Source organism: Callorhinchus milii, unplaced genomic scaffold (assembly GCF_018977255.1).
Source record: "Callorhinchus milii isolate IMCB2004 unplaced genomic scaffold, IMCB_Cmil_1.0 Scaffold18, whole genome shotgun sequence".
Classification (NCBI taxonomy): domain Eukaryota; kingdom Metazoa; phylum Chordata; class Chondrichthyes; order Chimaeriformes; family Callorhinchidae; genus Callorhinchus; species Callorhinchus milii.
Genome location: NW_024704759.1, coordinates 908,422 through 928,320, shown reverse-complemented (window position 1 = coordinate 928,320; position 19,899 = coordinate 908,422). Strand labels below are relative to the sequence as shown.

Sequence of the window (19,899 nt, the reverse complement as noted above, 5' to 3'; positions counted from 1 at the left end):
AGGCAGCCACAGAGCGCCACCCGCAGGCCCAGCTCCCAAGCCTGTTCTGTTTAGGGTCGGGGTTAGCCCTGGGCTAGTGGATTGTTGTGTAGTAGTGTAGAGCTGTCCTCTAAGGCAAAAGGAAGATAATGAGTCTTGCCCTTCTCTCCAAAAGTGTACAACCCCATCACTGAGCAGAAATAATGATCCCTATAAAATAATCCATTGTCCGGGTTAATCCCTTATCCCCATCTCCATTTCGTCCGGCCAACCCTCTCCCTCCATAACCCATTAATAATAATAATCCTTGCATTTGATATAGTGCTTTTCATGTCTTCTAGACGTCTCTGCGCTTCACAAAATATACTATAAAGTGAATTGACTGTATATTTGTAATAATAATAAATAATAATCCTTGCATTTGATATAGCGCTTTTCACGTCTTCTAGGCGTCCCAATGCGCTTCACAGAGTATACTGTAAAGTGAATTGACTGTATATTTGTGGGCGAACGCGGCAGCCAATTGCGCACAGCAATGTCCCACAAACAGTCATGGAATGAAAATGACCAATTTATTATTGTTTTTGGTTTTGGAAGGATTATTATTAGGCTCTGTGTGGAGTAAGGAAACTTGCCCAAGGTTTCGCCCTGACCTGCCTGGAATTGAACTCAGGTCTCTCACTTACAAACCGAGTGCTCTAACCACTGAACTACAGGACTCTGTGTTATGTTGTGTTTCTGGGAGGGAAACACGAAGATATTACTTATGAGGCCCGTGGACGTTTCTCAAATAGGTCATCAGTCCCTCGGCAGCAGTTGGACATCCCTGATCTGGAGCATCAGTGAGGGCTGAGTGAGAGCAAAATAGTTTTTATCAAGGAGTTGGGACAAAATTCTGGGTAATGTTTTTAAGAGATCACACATTCTCTTTCCGCTCCCCCCCACCCCCCACCGCCTTCTTAGAACGTAGCTGAATAGCGTTGGCTTTGAGGCTGCTGTACATTATGTGCTTGTTGTCCTGTAAACCTCTTAAACTTACGTGATGTTTCCAAAGGAGGGAATCGCAGTGGTAGAAATACTTTACCCCTTTTATTTCGTCTGATCATTGTACAAAAGGTGCACTTGATGTTTCTGTTCTTTGACGTCCCAGTGCACCCGTGAGCGTGAGCGCACATGGTGCCTCGTATCCCCTACGTCTCCAAATATTCCTTCATTCGTCTGTTCATTCCTATTTTAACAAACTAAATAATTTGGTTATTTAGTGACCTTTGTTTAAACCGTCTCACCCTGCTCCCTGTTCCTGACTGACAGTCCCAGTGCTATTTCTCTAAGTGTGACCTTTGTGTTGAGTTTGTTTAGTGGGTCACTTTCCATCGTACCGGTAGGATTAACATTGTACAGACCACAGCCTGTACTGTACCTGTGTCATCTCCAGCAGACATAGCGGATCGAGTCGAGGCGTGAAGGTTGATGCATTTCTGACAGAACGCCTTGGCAGTTATCGCCATGACAACCGTTTAGCCAGCATCTCATTAACAGCTGCTGGTGGAGTAAAGGAGGAATTCTGCTTCCCTGGCTTCCGACAGTTGAATGTGATGAAAAGACATATCCTGTGTTCTCCCTGCTACCTGCTGAATAGATTGGAGCCTGCTAAAGAGAGACATGGGTGAAATACAGTACAGGGGTCATTTGCCCTTCAAATTCTCATCCCACAATACAGCCTGGCTTGGACGTCCTCCCGACGTGAAAGGCGCTATACAAATGTAATCTTGTTGTTGTATAGGAGCAAGGAAATTAATGTGTAAATGACTATAAGCTGCAGGGATATGATAGATGCCAATGCGATGCCCTGCTTGTAAGTGTGAGGACTGGCGGGAGGGTTCCTGAATTGATCTGCAGCAGAGTGCATGTCATTTGAAGTGCTCCATAATCTGCGTACCCTTGGGGTGAAATGCTTACTATGAACCTCAAGACGTATCTATCGCTGTCAACATCAGCTGGGATGGGATTCATTCGGAGGGGGGTTGGAGAGAGAGAGAGCATATAGAGGCTGTGTCATCAGACTAGAAGCTTATAAAGTTAGCAGCTAATTGTCACCAATTATACACAACAAAATGCAAGAGTTTGTATCAATATACCAACAAGCTGGCTATAATAATGTAGGAACAGTAGTAGGCCATTCAGCCCCTCGAGCCTGTTCTGCCAGTATATAAATACTTATGGATAAGTTATTGCTGCTTAAATGAAGAAATGTGCAGAGTTCCTCGGTGCCGAAAGCCAGCATCCATCATTCATTTCCAGACTGCCAGGGTCCAGGGCTGAGGTGTTTGGGGCGGCAACAATTGCTCTTTGCTCAGTGGGCACCAACCTGCTTCATGTCCCCAGCCACACAAAGAGAATGAAAGCCCGACGGGCTGTCGGGCTTTCATTCTCTTTGCCCCCACTTTCTGGAATTCGATCCTGGAGTCCCTCCGAACCACTTCCTAGCTCACTTTGTTCAAGGTCCGTCCCAAGACCAACCTCTTTGACCGCACTTTCAGTCATCTCTCCCACCCCCAGTTTGGGTGTCTAGCTAGGGCTTGTTAAGCTCCATGGGACGGCCTCCTGATGTGATGGTGCTACTATATATATATATATATATACACACACACGTACATGCATGTGCACACACACACACACACACACACAAAAACAACAAAATTACATTTATAGAGGGCCTTTCACTTTGGGAGGACGTCCCAGGGCGCTGGTACACACATACATACACTCACATTTATAAATATAACTTTGTATTGTAATTTCTCATTTGTAATAACTCCTGGTTATCAGTGATTGGGTTTCTCTTCGCCCCAACTCCATTTAGAATCTGCTGTTAATGGCTCTCTGCACCGTTGTCTTCCTGGGGCATGTTTTTTGGGGAAAAGGCTGAGATTTAAGCTGTGGCTGTGAGATTTGAAAGGAAATGTAGGTCGGTGATGTCAAGAAATGAGTTCTCAAAGTGCTGACTCTTGTATTGAGAGATTGTGCCGGAGTTCATTATCTACTCGCAGTAATGACTGCAGAAATTGCTCACTGTTGAATTCAATGTCCGTTAAAGGAAAATTATTTTTTCTTAACAAAAAGCTTCTCTAACCCTTTAATTGCTGAAATTCTTTTGTCTTGTATCAAAGTCTTAGGATTTCCAGGGCGATTGCTTTCTACATATTGTTTGTCTTTAAATCCTTGCTTTTATCCTCGTTCTTCTTCTAATAATAATACTTGCATCTGATATAGCAGCTTATCACATCATCTCAAAGCGTTTCAAAGAATATCTTGTAAAGTGAATTGACTGTATATATTTTTTGTGGGTGAAACGCGGCACAGTTTCTTGTCAGTGGTGAGCTGTTGGGACTGACTGCCACAGAGGGTTGAGCTGGCTTCATGGGGGGTGATGTTGGGTTGAAGCTCTAAAGGGTTGCTCAGCGCACAGAAGCTCTTGCTTTGAACAGTTGGGAGACATGATGACTGAGTTATTATGATCTATTGCTCTGATGTATAATGTGTGACATTCCCTGGTGGATGTTCAGTTTCAGTTCTGTACTGGAGCCAATGTTTTGTGTTACTCCACATCAATCAAGTCATTTGCGTGGCCACCTACAGTTTTCCTTTAACCTCTCCCACCCAGATTTACTGCAATTAATTATTTTGTCTTTTGGCTCTTACAAAGAGCAGCGTTGGACACCAGAATATCCATTGTCCACTCCAATAGAGTAAGTAATTTGTGAAACCTGTTGGGGGTAATCTCTCAAAATACTGTTCACTACACCTTTGCTTTCCATCAAAGTGAAAAGTTTCAATACCGAGCCAGTTTGCTAGCTCCTCTTTTTACCGCCCCAAAAGAGGATCCTTTCTGTTTAGAACTGTTTAGAGGATTATGATTTAATGGAATAACCTTTCAAATAGTGTAAGTGTACACATGGCCTCACTGGTGCTCAGTTAACTCACCCATTTATAACCTTGCTTATAAATGATCACATTCCCTCTTTTTAAGGGTTAATGAATTGTGAATTAAAATGATCAAACGTGCCTCCTTTTCTTTTGTACTGTAAGAAAAGCCGGGATGATTAAAAGTTAATTGAGTCCACGGATTAATCAAACCAGTCGGGAGGATTATCTCACCTCAGTGTCAAACGCTTGATCCCAGTGTCCCAGTCCCTCCAGTCACTCCCCTTCAATCTGTCCGAGGGCAGCTGCTGTGTCTGGGGTGGGGGGTGGAGGGGGAGAAAAGGAGAAAGATAGCACTTGTGTTCATTTACAGACTGAGTAAAACAATCAGATTATAATAATAATAATCCTTGCATTTGACATTGCTCCTTATCACCTCGTCAAGCTGTCTCAAAGCGCTTCACAGAATATACTGTAAAGTGAATTAACTGTATATTTTGTGGGTGAAGCTAATTACATCAAATGTTTAATTGTGTGTGTGTAATGGATTTAACTAAATCTGGTTGTGGTTTCCTGTAAGCAGATATTTTGCTGGTTCACAGCTTGTGCCTGTGTTGTGGCACTCTGTGGCCTGCTCCCTCAGTCAGCCTTGAGGCTGTCTGCTTCTTTCTCCTTTAACTTTCTGGATTTGCGCCTGTGCTCCATGATTCCATCTCCACTGTTTTAAGATAAGTTTACCTGATACACAGTGATGGGCAAGTGCTCCTGTTGGGAGGCTCCCTGTAATAAAACACAAGAAGTTGTAAGTACCTTTCAGTACAAACCTTATAATAATAATAATAATAATAATAATAATCCTTGCATTTGATATAGCGCTTTTCACGTCAGGAGGACGTCCCAAAGTGCTTCACAGAATATACTGTAAAGTGAATTGACTGTATATTTGTGGGCGAAACGCGGCAGCCAATTGCGCACAGCAATGTCCCACAAACAGTCATGGATTGAAAATGACCAATTTATTATTGTTTTTGGTTTTGGAGGGATTATTATTAGGCTCTGTGTGGAGTAAGGAAACTTGCCCAAGGTTTTGCCCTCTGCCTGGAATTGAACTCAGGTCTCTCGCTTGCAAAGCGAGTGCTCTAACCACTGAGCTACAGGACTCCACCAAAGTCTTGAAACCTTGACTGTCAAGCCACTTGGGACGTCCTCCCAATGTGAAAGGTGCTGTATAAATGCAATTTGTTGTTGTACATGGTATCCATTGTGTGCTGTGTATACCAGCAGAACCTTAGCTTGGGCAAGGCCAGTCGGGACATCTGAGGCATTATTTGGTGTTGTATCAACCTGCGCCTTGGGACATTCTCCTGACATGAAAAGGGCTATACAAATGTAATTTCATATTTTTTTTGCTTGCCTGAGAAATTGGGTCTTGTGTTGAGAGATTAAGCTTGGCACTGCCCCCCCCCCCCCACCCTAATATCAGTATGTTTTTATCCTTCATATTTTGAACATAGGGCATTGGATTTCTCGCCGAGGCTGTGTTCCCGTGTCCCTTCTGACTGTCTGATCGATCTTCTGCAATAGATGCCTCCGTTGTTTGCTCATAAAATCAATTGTTTTATCCCTCAAAAGGCCTCAGATTCTGTCACAACTGTTATTGTGCAGTGGGTGGAAGGCATCATGACCCCAGACCAAAAACAGAAGGCAACCTCCCCTTTAACAGTCACAGTGAATTAAAGGGACAGCGTGGACAGGCAGGTGAGAGCCAGTCTGGGGGGCAGTCGCTGACAGTAAACTGTGGAACAGTCTTCCTCTATTCCTCTGCCTTGCCCCTTCCTTCCCTACCTTCAGGTCCTCTTCGACCGTGCCTTTGACCACCTGCCCCCCAGCTCAGCATCATGCTCCACCACTGTCAATTGCTCTGAGACACTACCCTGCGTGAGGCGCGCTATTTAATTGTAAGTTGTTGTTTTTAAGCTACACAAGTTTTTACAGTGATTCCCACATCTCTGTGGAAAATCAGTTTTCAGGCACCAATATGGTGAAATTAAAATGTTTTAATAAGTTGTAACCTTGGATTGTTCTCTGGCCTTCTGTGGGGTCTCCTTCTATACCTGGCAACTGCACTGCTCTGCCTGACACCATGGCTGCACTAGCTCGAGCCTGCCCGCACACACGTGCTGTGAAGCAGGTCGCACACATAATAGAGTGTGCAGGTCGCACACATAATAGTTCAGCAAAGACCAGACACTGCTGATTTCTGGCCAGCGCCAGGCCGATCTGTAGTACTGTAGACTATTTCTACAGTAATCAATGGGGTGGAGGCTCCATTGAGCCAGAATACACAAAGTCTTAGCTTGCTATATCTCTTAAGGACGGAAAATGAATTATAAAACTATTTCAAATGTACAGACAGCAACAACAACAAATTACATTTGTTCAGCACCTTTTACATCAGGAGGACGTCCTAAGGTATTAGGACAAGTAACACTGCTGTTGTTTAGAGGCCACATCATGAAGTAGTTTATCTGAGACTTTGGTGCCTGTAACTGCTAATATCTGAAGTCCTGTAGCTTAGTAGTTAGAGCACTCATCTCGCAAGCGAGAGCACCTGGGTTCGATCGCCGGCAGCGCGAAATGTTGGGCAGGTTGCCTTACTCCCCACGTCTCTGATTACCAGCAGTAAGTAGGAACCTGGTTGTTAGTTAATTGGTGGAACGCTTTTCTGGGGGTATTAATGCCTTCAAAAAAAAAAAAAAAAAATTTGGTCACTCAACCCACTACTGTTTGTGGGACACTGCCGTGCGTTATTGGCTGCCGTGTTTTGCCTACAAAATATACTGTCAATTCACTTTGCCGTATATTCTGTGAAGCGCTTTGAGATGTCTCGAAGACATGGTAAGCTGCTATGTCCAAATTAAGGATTATTATAGAAATATAAGATCTTCTGACCAGCGGCCTGAAATTCCACTGTCTTAAAATTTTAAATTCCGTAGAATTTTTTTGAGAAAATTCTTAAATTAAGTCTTAATTTGGAAAAAAAATTCCCGCATGTCTCTTTAAAAATTGAAGGGTTAAAAACTGCTTCCAAATCGAGACTGAATTTTCTTTTTGTTTCCAAGATTCGATTCAATCTTAAATACTAAAGCCGTGGCCTTGAGGCTAAGATGTGGTTAAATTTGGGGCCACGGAATTCTGCTTACATAAGAGACAAAAATACCAATAATCTATCTGGGTTCACGCTATGATCTGCAATGAGGCAATTGTGGAGTCCTGTAGCTCAGTGGTTAGAGCACTCGCTTTGCAAGCGAGAGACCTGAGTTCAATCCCAGGCAGAGGGCGAAACCTTGGGCAAGTTTCCTTACTCCACACAGAGCCTAATAATAATCCCTCCAAAACCAAAACAATAATAAATTGGTCATTTTCAATCTACGACTGTTTGTGGGACATTGCTGTGCGCAATTGGCTGCCGCGTTCGCCCACATATACACAGTCAATTCACTTTACACTGTGTTCTGTGAAGCGCTTTGGGACGTCCTCCCGACTTGAAAAGCGCTATATCAAATGCAAGGATTATTATTTATTATTAATTATTTTAATTGACTGTCCTGGTTTATATCGATGATTTACACGTACATTTATGCGTCTTAATGAGCAAGACAAATAAATATGTTAATGCATTCTGCTTCCACCACCACCGCTGTTTTTACCCTGAGTTTATTTCTGGCGTTCATTGAGATGCTTTTCAGTCTTAGGGATTAAATGGCTGCCTTTAAACTGCATGCCCGTGACCGTATGACCCTGCTGCTCTTATCAGTGAGGGGATATAGGAGTTCAGCATGCGCTAATCCTCGGGCAGCAGCAAGTCAAACAGGAAGGCGAGAGCTAATAGCATTAGTCCCAGTCCTATCTGCTGCCTGCTTCAAACCCACTGAGCTTTGCTGCTCCTACCTTGGCCACTTTAATCACGTCATTAATATTTACAGCTTTTTTAAAAAAATCTCTCTCTCTTGCTCGTCTGTGCTCTCTCATCCTCTTGGTTTATTCTGAAAACCTCTTATTGAATACTTTGCATGTTGTACTGTTACATTACAGACATGATTCTTTCCTGCAGATCAGATGGATTTTCAGTTCGATGAAAAGTCCGTCACATCATGCTGAACTCCCGCAAGCCAGCTCCATGCAATCCATCTCATTCACTGCTAACCTTCAGAGCTGTCAGAATAATCTTCCAGGGAAAGGAAGGGGGAATTATGTAAAAAAAAATAGGGCAATGAAGGAAGCTGCTAGGAATATTGGAACAGGAGGAAGCCATTCAGTCCCTCGAGCCTGTTCTGCCATCTATAAAATCATGGCTGATCTGTACCTCAACTACAAACACCATTGCCCCATACCCCTTGATACCCTTAACCTAACAAACATCTATCCACCTCAGTCTTGAAAATTTGAATGGATCCAGCATCCATTAAGAGAATCTTTTGGGTTTCTGGGGTGGAAAGAGACAAATTCAGATTCAAGGAGAGGATCTGCAGAAGGAACCTGATGATGCTGGTTTCTTCTGTGAGCTGTTGGGCCAGGGCAGAAGGTATTCCACTTATATAATAATAATCCCTGCATTTGATATAGCACCTTATCACATCTTTGAGACAGCCAATTGCACGCAGCAGCAGCAATTGCACATAGCCACCAAATTACTATTATTATTATTATTGAAGGGATTACTCCCAGAAAAGCAATCCACCAATCGATGAATAACGGGGTTCCTACTTACTGCTCGGTAAATAGAGGCTTGTGGAGTAAGGAAATTTACCTAAAGTTTCACCCTACCGGAAATCGAACCCAGGTCCTCTCGTTTGCATGCTAGTGCTCCAACCACTGAGCTACAGGACTGTTACTAAAGCCATATTCTCACTGTACATTGGTGCTGCCTGCCTGGTCCTACTGTAAGAAAAACAGTTGACCCTCTGGGAGCACAATCTCTAGATAACTGCACTTCTGTTCAACAAGCAGGCTCCTCTGGAGTAATAGTCAATCCACTGATGTATTTAATGTCTGTGCTGTTACCACTGGGCTTGATTTTGTTGAAGTGCTTCATTAAGTGGGAGAGACTGGAGAATGCAGGCTTGAGCTAATTGCATTTATTTCCTTTCTCTCTGCAGGAAACCGAGGAGATCTTAGCTGACGTCTTGAAGGTGGAGGTTTTCCGACAGACTGTGGCTGGGCAGGTTCTGGTTGGCAGTTACTGTGCTTTCAGTAACCAGGGAGGTCTGGTCCATCCGAAGACCACCATTGCGGACCAGGATGAGCTGTCCTCGCTGCTGCAAGTTCCTCTTGTGGTAAAAAGCTCCTTCAGTTTTTCTTCTCTCTTATTTTCTCTGGTTCAGGTTCCCTTTATGTATGCGGTAGTTTAGACTTTTGGGGTAAGTAATGCTCCCTCCCCCCCCCCCGGTGCTTTGCGATCTGTCATCCCCATGTGCTCTCCAGCTGGACATTACAGAGGGCTCCTGTTCCCTCCCCATTTACCTGCCATTGGTTCTGACTATAACACAAGGAGGTTGGTAGAGAGCACCCTCCTTCCTGTGACGATGATGGAGGCAGTAAACCCACAGTAAGACTTTCACATATCCACCGCAACAGGGGAAGAGCCCACGGGCTCTGAGGTGTGAAGGGCAAGTTTAGGAACCAGGAAGGATCTCTTTACACAGAGTAGTCAGCAGCCGGGCAAGGTTAGAGGGATGGTGGGGTGTGGCAGAGGCTAACGTGATACGAAAGCGGTGAGGTTGGCATTGTGGAAGGATGAGATCAAATGGACCCCAAACCTGAATATTTTTGTTATGATAAAACACTTGCTTCTTCATGTCATCCCTACTCTTCTCATTCCCCCCCACCCCCACCAACACCAACACAACTGTTAGAGATGCCGCTTGCCGAGCCCCTGCCAGCTCACACAGACTCCGTCTGGAAGGGACGTGAAGCCTTTAATCTCTTCAGATGTTGCTGCTTTTTTTGCTGACATTAATTGCTCGTGTCTGTTCTGCCGTTGCCTGGGCAACCGGTAACATTGCCCGTGCCTCTGAATCTCTGTTTATAGCCGTGACGACACGCTCCGTCCCCCTCACTGCGTATGGCAGGGAGGCTGGGAATTAGCTGGTGACGCACCAGCTCGGACTGAGGTGCCTGTTAACTGCAAATCAATAGACTGGGACTGACTGACAAGTGCACAGGCAGCGGAGTTATTCTGTATCCCTGGATGGACCAGCCTTGAGAGTGATCGGTGCTGATGCCTGCGGTCAACAACAACATATAGTACCCCTCATGCAGGGTAGCATCCTGTAGATCTTGACAGTGGCAGAGTATGACACCGAGCCGGGGAGAGAGGGGTTCGACCATAGGCATGGTCAAAGGGGCAGGTCTTCAGAGCAACCTGAAGATGGGGAAAGAAGGGGCAATGCAACAACAACAACAAGATTCCATTTATTGAGCATCTTTCACGTCGGGAGGACGTCCCAAGGCGCTGTACAGTTGGGTCAGGACCCGAGCAGGGGGGAAATGGTCAGGGTGAGGGGAGGGAGCGAGGAGGGGGTAGAGAGTCGAGAGGGGAGCTGAAGGCACGGTCAAAGAGAAAGGTCTTGAGACCGGCCTTGAAGGAGGAAAGGGAGGAGGCAAAGCAAAGGCACTGAGGGATAGAGTTCCAGAGCCTCGGGGCTGAGAGGCTGAAGGCCCGGCCACCGATGGTAGGGCGGTTGGGACGGGGGATGTGGAGCAGACCGGAGCCAGAGGAACGGAGGGTACGGGCAGGTAAGTAGGGGGATAGTAGGTCAGAGAGGTAGGAGGGAGCGAGGCCGTGAATGGCCTTGTAGGTGAGGATGAGGATCTTGAATTCGAGGGATAGAGGAAGAGTTCTACAGTTTGGGGCATAGTAGCTGAAAGCACAGCCACCATGATGGAATGGAGGGCATGAGGGACAAGCAGAAGGCCGGAGCCAGTCAAGAGGAGGCAGTGGGTTGGGGAGTAAGAAGTTTGGAGAGGTAGGGAGGTGCCAGGGCATGAAGTGATTTGAAAATGAGTGTGAGGATCTTAAATACGATCCGTTCAACGATGGGGAACCATGAGGACTGATGTGATGGAGGCATGGAGATTCCCAGTCAGTGGATAATTGAGCCATTTGATTGCCTCCATATGTTTCAGTCAAAGTGGGGTGAGGGCTGCCATGTACCTGTAACCTGTGCTGTTGCATACGCCTGCTGGTTCCTGCTGCAGTGACGGTGGCTATAGCCAGGACACATCCTCTGTGCTTTTACACTCCATCAGGGTTAACGTTTGCTGTTGTGATTCATTCTCTGCTGTTGGGTTCCGGGCATGAGATGGGGACAATGACAGGTCTTTCTTGCCTCTCTCTCACCCATCTATCTTACCTACCATACCACCACCTTGTATGGTGTTGATTAGTTTTAGCAGTGGGGTGGGGTGGGGCGGAGTATAGCTGGGATGGAGAAGGTCAGCAATGGTAAAAGGACCAAAGAACCAGATTGTGACCAGAACAAACCAATATTAAAGGATTGAGTCACTGTACACAAGGGCGATTGAGTGTTTCGAGACTTGATATTTGATCACCCTCCCCTGCCTTCCATTCCCCAAGACAGCTTTTAGTGACTCTGGGGAGATTTCTGTTGCAAAGCCCCCGGAGTCACATTCATTCAGCTTTCTTTCTTTCAAAACACGCCATGGTTTGCTGCTCGCTCGGCAACCCGGGGATGTGTGCACTGCTGGTCATTGTCAAACCGCACAGCTCAGATCCCGGAGCGTGTTGTTTACTCCCTTTCCGTATAGTCTCCTAGTCAAATAGTGGCTTGATTGAGAAAGTCCTTCAAAGGGCAAAATTGCACATCCATTATTACTGCTCTCAAATTGCATCCAGTATCCATGTATTCTTTAGGGATCACTCAATCACACAGAATTACAGCACTGAGGGAAACCATTCATGTTATCGTGTCTGTACTGGTGCTTGCTTCCCCCACTGGAGCTCTCTACTCTACCCCCATTCCCTTGCTCTCTCCCCATCGTATCTGTGCTGGTGCCTTCGGTGCCGAGTCCACAGGTGGTAGAATTTAACGATTTGTATGTATTCCAGGCAGGTACAGTGAACCGCGGCAGCGAGGTGATTGCCGGAGGAATGGTGGTGAACGATTGGTGTGCTTTCTGCGGCCTCGACACGACCAGCACCGAACTCTCAGTCATTGAGAGCGTTTTCAAGTTAAACGAGACTCAGCCCAGTGCTATTACAACCACCATGAGAGACTCGCTGATAGAAAGGTGAGTCAACTCGAGCCGGAGCACCCAGGCCCACTGGGGCAACTGGGACCAACTGGGGGTGAGCCATTTATTCTGTATTGTAACACATCCCAGCAGGGGTGGTTTTAACTTCAGTAAACTTCAGCAGGGAAGTCATTGCAACCATAGCAATTAACACCTGGAACTGGTTATCAGGGGCAGTGGCTGAGGCCAGGACACTGGACTGCATTTTAATGGGAATGAGAGGGGAGGTGTTCTAGAGGGACGAGATTAGGTCTTTCTTTCCCTTCCAACCCTCCTACAAGCTTTGTCCCTGATGTGACGTCAGTCTGATCTCCGAGGTTGAAAGCATAAATACCAATGGCCGTTTCCCCCTGTGTGGAAATCCTTTGCCCCAGTCCCCCTCCTCCCCCCCATGTGAGTGCGGTGAGAGGGTGCTATGCTTACAGCTTGCGGGTTTCTGATAAGCTAATCATGGAGCAGCAAAGAAAGGGACATTTATTTAAAAATTTGAATCGATGGGTAATAAATCGTCGACATTTCCATCAGCACACTTCACTTTGAGCACTCGAGGCAGCGGTGCCTGCCACGCCCCTTTAAGAAAGTCTGTTGTAAAATGTCAATCTCCCATCAGGTTCGTACCCACAGCTATGCTCATTACCACTGATTCATCTACAACAGGTTACCTCCCATCAGCTTGTGTTTGTCTGCAGGAGGCTTGTGGCCCACTAGGAGGGACTGTGCACGACTGACACAGAGAGAGAGAGAGTCCTGCACAGTCCAAGGTCACAGGCACCGTTATCGTACATCAGTTGGTTAATCTTGCGCGATAGAGCGGAGCTGTTGCTCCTGGGACTGAATGATCAAAAACACCTGCATCTCCACAGCCACGTCCATGGGGAACGCAGAGGTGGTTTGTCTTTCACTCCCCCTATCGGGGGCTCCTTGCCCAAACGCACAGGTGACTTTGACAAGGTCAATGGTGTGACTTTATAGCCACATAATGTAGCTATTAATCGTATTGATAGTCCTGTGGCCATTGCTCCTCTGAACAGTCTGACTGAGTTCCTCAGCTTATTAAAGGATCTGATTACAGCAATTGTTAGGCAGAAGGTGTTTCACACGGAGGGAAACGAACGTATGGAATTTGTGAGGAGGGAAGACTAGGAGAAAGGAGTCTTGTAGCTCAGTGGTTAGAGCACTCTCCTCGCAAGCGAGAGGACCTGGGTTTGATTCCCAGGCAGGGAAAAATGTTGAGCAAGTTTCCTTACTCCACACTCCTCTGTTTATCTAGCAGTAAGTAGGAACCCAGTTAGTCGATTGGTGGATCGCTTTTCCATGGGCAGTAAATAATACCTTCAGAAAAAAAAATGTGGTCACTCAATCCACGACTGTTTGTGGGACACTGTGCAATTGGTTGCCGAGTTTCTGCCAAAAAATATACAGTTAATTCTCTTTACAGTATATTCTGTGAAGTGCTTTGAGACGTCTCAAAGACGTGATCAGGCGCTGTATCAAATGCAAGAATTATTATTAAAGGGGGTGAGGGAGAGGGTGGGATGGTTGAGAGGAGACTTGGCTTACTGGCCCTTGTGTTTTTTTTATCAGTTGCTGAAATGTTTTTGTCCTTGTATTTCTTTAATTAATGCCTCAGTGGTTGTGATTTTCTGTGAAGAGTTTAGGTAAATGTATAGGGTGTGAGGCGAGGCTCCCAGTTCCTGGGTCTGTTTCCCAGCCATCTCATAACTGACTGTTAAAAGCCAGAGAGAGGGGAGGAGCGTCATTCAGGACGAGAAGCCGCTGATCACAGGCTTTACTGGAATTCTTGGCACAGACGCAGATGAGTGAAATTACTGAGCAGATTACCGCACATCATGGGAGGGGGAGAGAGAGAGAGCCCTCCCTCTTAAAACAGCTGAAGGCAATTGCTGGATTAGTGGCTGCATCTGTTCCCATTCGCTGTGCGGCTGAGATTGTGGATCATGTCTGAGAGTGGCAGCAGCTTATACATATATAGCACTTTCGTAGAGGATGGAGGAACGTCAAGCAGAGCCCTGTAGAGTGTAGTGAGGAGACACAGTTTCAGCACGAAGACCAAAGGCAGTTATAGAGAGATGGTTTTTAGAGCATTGAATGCAAGGAGAGGAATAAGGGTTATGAAGAGAAGAACAGAGACTTTCGTTATCTTTAGAATAAGCAGTTTACAGAAAATAATAGTAGCAGATGATACCCTTAAAAAAAAGTGGTCACTCAATCCACGACTGTTTGTGGGACACTGCTGTGAGCAATTGGCTGCCGAGTTTCATCCACAGAATATACAGTCAATCCACTTTATCAAAAGGAAGGATTATTATTATACCCTATTATCAGATCTCTTAAAGGGACAGGGTCCCTATCGGAGCTGTATAGTTTAATTCTAAAATATTACTTAAAGGGACAGTGTCCTGGAACTAATACAGGAGTTGGAGTGAAGGGTACTTGCTGGATGGGTCTAGGTTTTACAGTGAGCCTGTTTTACCGGCGATATTTAATTAAATTGTGTTGGCACATACGGAATGTGCATTACTGAAATAAAATTGGCGATGACTGGAGGTTTGCCCATCATAACAGCTCACACCCACATCCTCCAACCCTCAGACATCAGCTTCTCTCAGGAAACCCACTGTGGCACCTTCTAGATTAAATATCCTGGCCAGTGTCTCCCCACTGCATGTACTGTATTGGAAGATTATTAAACTGCATTGTTAGGAAGCAAAGCCACTGGCATAATGTATTCCGTACAGTCAATTAATTGCTATTGTGGTTGGAACAAAAATAAATTTCATTCAAGTAGAAAATGGGATTTGAGGAAAAGGCCACAGCTGGCTTAGTGATCAAAGTTAACATAAAACAGAGGAAGAGAGAGAGTGAGAGGGTGGTGTTACCTACAGCACTGAATTAGTGTGTCAGGGAACCTGTTATTTGTTACCCCCTTTCTGTGTAAGATGCCTTGCAGCTCTTCATTCCTGCCCTCGTCTCCCATCGCTGCTGAATGTGAAACTATCAGTGTTTGGTAACTGAGGTACTGTCCACTGAAGCATAAAGATGTCTCACAATAGCAGCATTAATAATCCTCGCATTTGACAAAGCGTCCAACGATAACAACACCCAGTCTCTGTACGGGAACTGCTGCTGATCACAGTAACTGTGTTTGTAAGCAAACGCGGCAGCCTGCCCGGACAGGCCAGGGAACGCCTCAGTAACAGTAACCAAGAAGTTTTAAGTCCGGGTTTGTCACAAACAATCTGTCTATACCCAGGAGGCGAGATAATCTTGTAATCACTCCTTGTGTTCTTGTTCTTCATATAGAGCGTATGATTTGCGTGTAGTGGCTGCCAGGGCCCCTCCCTCTGGTGTGGGGGTAGGTCAGAGCGGGGATCTGTTTAAACTATTCACTTGCACCATAGTCGAATCTGTATTTGTTGATTAGTGGATCTTGTAGCTCAGTGGTTAGAGCGCTTGCTTCACAAGCGAGAGGACCCGGGTTCGATTCCCAGGCGGGGTGAAACTTAGGCAAGATTCCTTACTCCACACACCTCTGTTTACCTAGCAATAAGTAGGAACCCGGTTGTTAGTCGATTGGCAAATCGTTTTCGGGGGGTAATTCTTCCAAAGAAAACAAAATGTGGTCACTGAATGCATGACTGTGTGACACTGCTATGTGCAATTATATAATAATAATAAACCTTGCATTTGATATAGCACAACTTCTAGACGTCTGGTTGCTGCGTTTCGCCCGCAAAATACACAGTAACTACACTTTATAATGTATTCTGTGAAGCGCTTTGTATCATCAGGAAGATGTGATAAGGAACTATATCAAATGCGAGGATTATTACTTTTGTTGTATATTTGTTAACTGAGAAACACCAGGGACTGTATATTAATGGGAGATTCTTTTCTGCTTGTTTTTCAGCTTAACATAAGGACAAGCCTGGGGGGAGGAGGAGAAGGCTTTCCTGTGGAATCACTGGTGCCTATTCTTTCTGCTCAAGAATATTGGAGCCCAGACGCCAGGCAAGGCTGCTGGCGATGAAGGAATCCTGTTCTAATGTATTAATTACTATATTAATTCTCTGCTCATTCTTCCTCTTTTCATCTCCACCCCCAACAAAAAAGTCTTCCCTTTTCTCTCCTCACCCCTACTCACCCACCAAACTAAATAAACCCCAAGGAAAAATCTTTGATTTAAAAAAAAGAGGGGAAAAAATGGTAACTGTCAGAATATTGTGGACTCGAATCAGCCTCGCCTGGTGTGCTGTGGGACTGTTACGGAGTGTGACAGTGACAGATCCTTGTCATCTGTCTTCCAGAATTTCACCCCAGGCCCAACAAGAGAAACCTCTGCTGCCTTGCTGACAGACTGAGGTAATGGCTGCCGGTGCTTGGCTGTGCTGCTCCTGGGTCATGGGGATTTCATGTCGGCCTGACTGAGGGGAGGGTGAATCCAAGCCTTGTATGCTGCTTTCTCACTGGGAGTGATCACTGCTACACAATACATTGTATAATGACAGCTCACTCCGCATTGCGAAGAACCTGTACCATGCCTGCCTTTCTGCGCAGTGAGTGCATTGTGGCTGTGCTGTACACAGCAGTATTGCTCAGTACAGTGTGGGACCCTGTATTACACTGTGCATTGATCCCTATTAGTGCATTGCTAAAGTGTTGCTCTGCATTGTGCAAATGTGCTCTCATCTCCTATGTTGGCCAGCCCTGCTCCTGCTATAGTGACCTTTATAATTGCTGTGTATGAATGCCCCGTGTGTCTGAGGTTTGTGACCAGACTTGTGGGCAGTGTGGAAGCCAAGCCCACTGTCTCCAACTGGGAGACAATAATCCCACTAACCCCTCATCACACAGCCACAGCCTCATGAATGGGGAGCCACCTCAGTAAGTGATGGTTTCAGCTTCTGAAAGCTCTGGTGTACATGTACAGGACTGGCACTGCTGTATGCGGGTAATCCACCCCCACTAGCAGTTAATTAGAGTGTCCCCTTAATGAGAGCGTTATTTTAATCACTCTCCAAGACCTCATTGCACTCTGAGGTTACGGTGCGTTGATGCTTAGATAAATGGAGATATGAAATACCATGATAATTGTATCATCTCTGAGGTTTTTGTCCTGGTAATAAGGGTTAGGAAAGCTGGGTTGAAGCCTTGGGATGTGATCAGGTTTACCAACGAGTTGGAGGCTGCAGTAGGCGGGAATGATCTTTTTGCAATAATAAACACTTGTTTTCTGTATGAAACGAAAGGATCTGAACGATTCTGTCATACTAACGTACCTTTTCCTGATCTTGGCAAGGTCACCACAGGGCAAGAGGAAAAATAATCCAAAACATCACAAGGAACCTCTTTTTCTCCCCTTTTCTCCCTCCCCCGCCCCCATCCATTAATGTGCAGCTCCTGATTCCTCTAGTGCAGAGTGGTCCAACTGGCGTCCCGGGGGCCGCATCCAGCCCTCGGGACAATTTCATCCAGCTCTCTCCATTCCATCTGGCTCACCTGCTCCTCCCTCCATAATCCATAAATGTTGTTATGTTTCCGGAAGGGAAACGCAAAACTTATGCTTATGTGGCCCACTGACGTTTCTCAAACAGGGCAACCGACCCTCGGCAGCCAAAAGGTTGATCCACTCCTGGCCTAGAGATTTCCTTAAGAAATATTGCATGTTCGACTGCACTGTTGTATTCTCTGACAGAAAGGACGGCACTGAGAACCGACTGGGGCATCCTAAGTTTTTCTCAACTCGCTTCAATGACTTGTGCTCGAGTTATTCAATCCAGTGTGTTGGTCAAACTTCTGGTTGCCTCCCCCATGATGTGCCTTTCTCTGGAAATAATTTCACGATGAATAAATTCTGATCTCCGGCTTTTTATTTTTAAAAAAAGTTTACTTTTAATTTTCTTTGAATGAGCCGTTAAAAGCTTAAAAAGTTATTAGGATGTTGAGCACGTTGCAGCAAGTCTGCATGAAGCCAAGTCATTTAAAAGGAAATTTAAAGATATGAAAGGGGTTTGGTGAAAGAGCATGGAAATGGGATTAGAGCAGGTATCTGCAGCCTAGTTAAGCAGAGTCATGATGTCGGTGAAAAGGTAAATGTTTAGAGGTGACTTTGTTTTTTTAAAGTTTAAATATAAGTATAACAAACTTACCCCCCCCCCCCCCCAAAAATAAACTTGCCAAACGTATAATTAGAGAGTGACAAACCACTAGCAAGTGAAATTGCTCTCGCATCCTCGTGGTTTGTCAGAAGTGTTCAGAAAGCTATAATCCTCCCAAGCCAACCATGCAATTAAACCTGCAAAATGACTATCTTTTTATACATGAAAATTTTTGTAAAATGTAGAGACTCTTCCTGAGTGATTTGCATTTGCACAGCACCTTATTGGAGCTTAGTGGTTAGAGCACTTACCTCGCAAGCAAGAAGACCTGGGTTTGATTCCTGGGCAGGGTTGAACGTTAGGCAAGTTTCCTTACTCCACACGCCTCTTTGCCTAGCAGTAAGCAGGAACCCGGTCGTTAGTCAATTGGCAGATCGCTTTCTGGGGATAATAATCCCTTTTTTAAAAAAAATTAAATAATAATAATAATCCTTGCATTTGATATAGCGCTTTTCACGTCGGGAGGACGTCCCAAAGCGCTTCACAGAACACACTGTAAAGTGAATTGACTGTATATTTGTGGGCGAAAGCGGCAGCCAATTGCGCACAGCAATGTCCCCCAAACAGTTGTAGATTGAAAATGACCAATTTATTATTGTTTTGGTTTTGATGGGATTATTATTAGGCTCTGTGTGGAGTAAGGAAACTTGCCCAAGGTTTCGCCCTCTGCCTGGAATTGAACTGAGGTCTCTCACTTGCAAAGCGAGTGCTGTAACCACTGAGCTACAGGACTCCACAAATAATTGGTTGCTCATTCCACGTTTGTTTATGGGACACTGCTGTGCATAATTGGCTGCCTCATTTTGCCCACAAAATAGTCAGTTCACTTTACAGTATATTCTGTGAAGCGCTTTGAAATGTCACAGAGACGTGCCCCCTGTGTGGGTCATGGGGCTGACACCTGAGTCCCATTTGATCTGATTGGGAATTGAGTAGGAGCCAGTGAGCTGCAGTCCATATAATGGGTGTCTTGGAGCCAGGGAAGAGCAGAGTGGGGAGGTTCACCTGGTTACTCCAGTGTTGGGACCTGTGTTACCTGTTTATTTTGCTTGTGTTATTGGAGGAATAAATGGGAGTGCCTGGCTTTCGTGTTCACCCCACAAGACTGGAACAACTTGCTGACAGGGTGAAATCCCTCTGTTCGCTGCGGTCCTCACAGCAAGGCACTACTTGTACCTGCCGGGCAGGAAGGCCTCACAATGGACAGGGTCCAGCTGGGATGAGATCGTATACACACACGCAGAGAGGTTGGCTAAACGGGTTTATCCCACTGTGAACAGAGGAGATTGTGAAGTGCTTTCGGACATCCTCCTAATGTGAACGACACTATACCAAATGTAAGTAATATTATTGAGACGAGATTTGATGGAGATCTTTTAAGATGCAAAAACAACTAGCGGGAAGGTGAGAAATTGTTTTATGCAGAGAGTTATGATTTGGAAAGGATGGTGGAAGCAGATTAAATAATACCTTTCAAAAGGGAATTGGATATATACTTAAA

The 19,899-nt window shown here is 45.4% G+C and overlaps 1 protein-coding gene across 1 annotated transcript in view; it reads left to right on the top strand.

Moving 5' to 3' along the window:
- eif6 (eukaryotic translation initiation factor 6) overlaps window positions 1-17,483 on the top strand; it is a 31,819-nt gene extending 14,336 nt beyond the window's left edge. The window contains exons 4-6 of the mRNA XM_007909297.2: window positions 9,063-9,239; window positions 12,035-12,216; window positions 16,151-17,483. Coding sequence (XP_007907488.1) covers window positions 9,063-9,239; window positions 12,035-12,216; window positions 16,151-16,160 — 369 coding nt within the window. The 3' untranslated portion in view covers window positions 16,161-17,483. The remainder of the gene's footprint in view (window positions 1-9,062; window positions 9,240-12,034; window positions 12,217-16,150) is intronic.
- The last annotated feature ends 2,416 nt before the right edge of the window (window positions 17,484-19,899 follow it).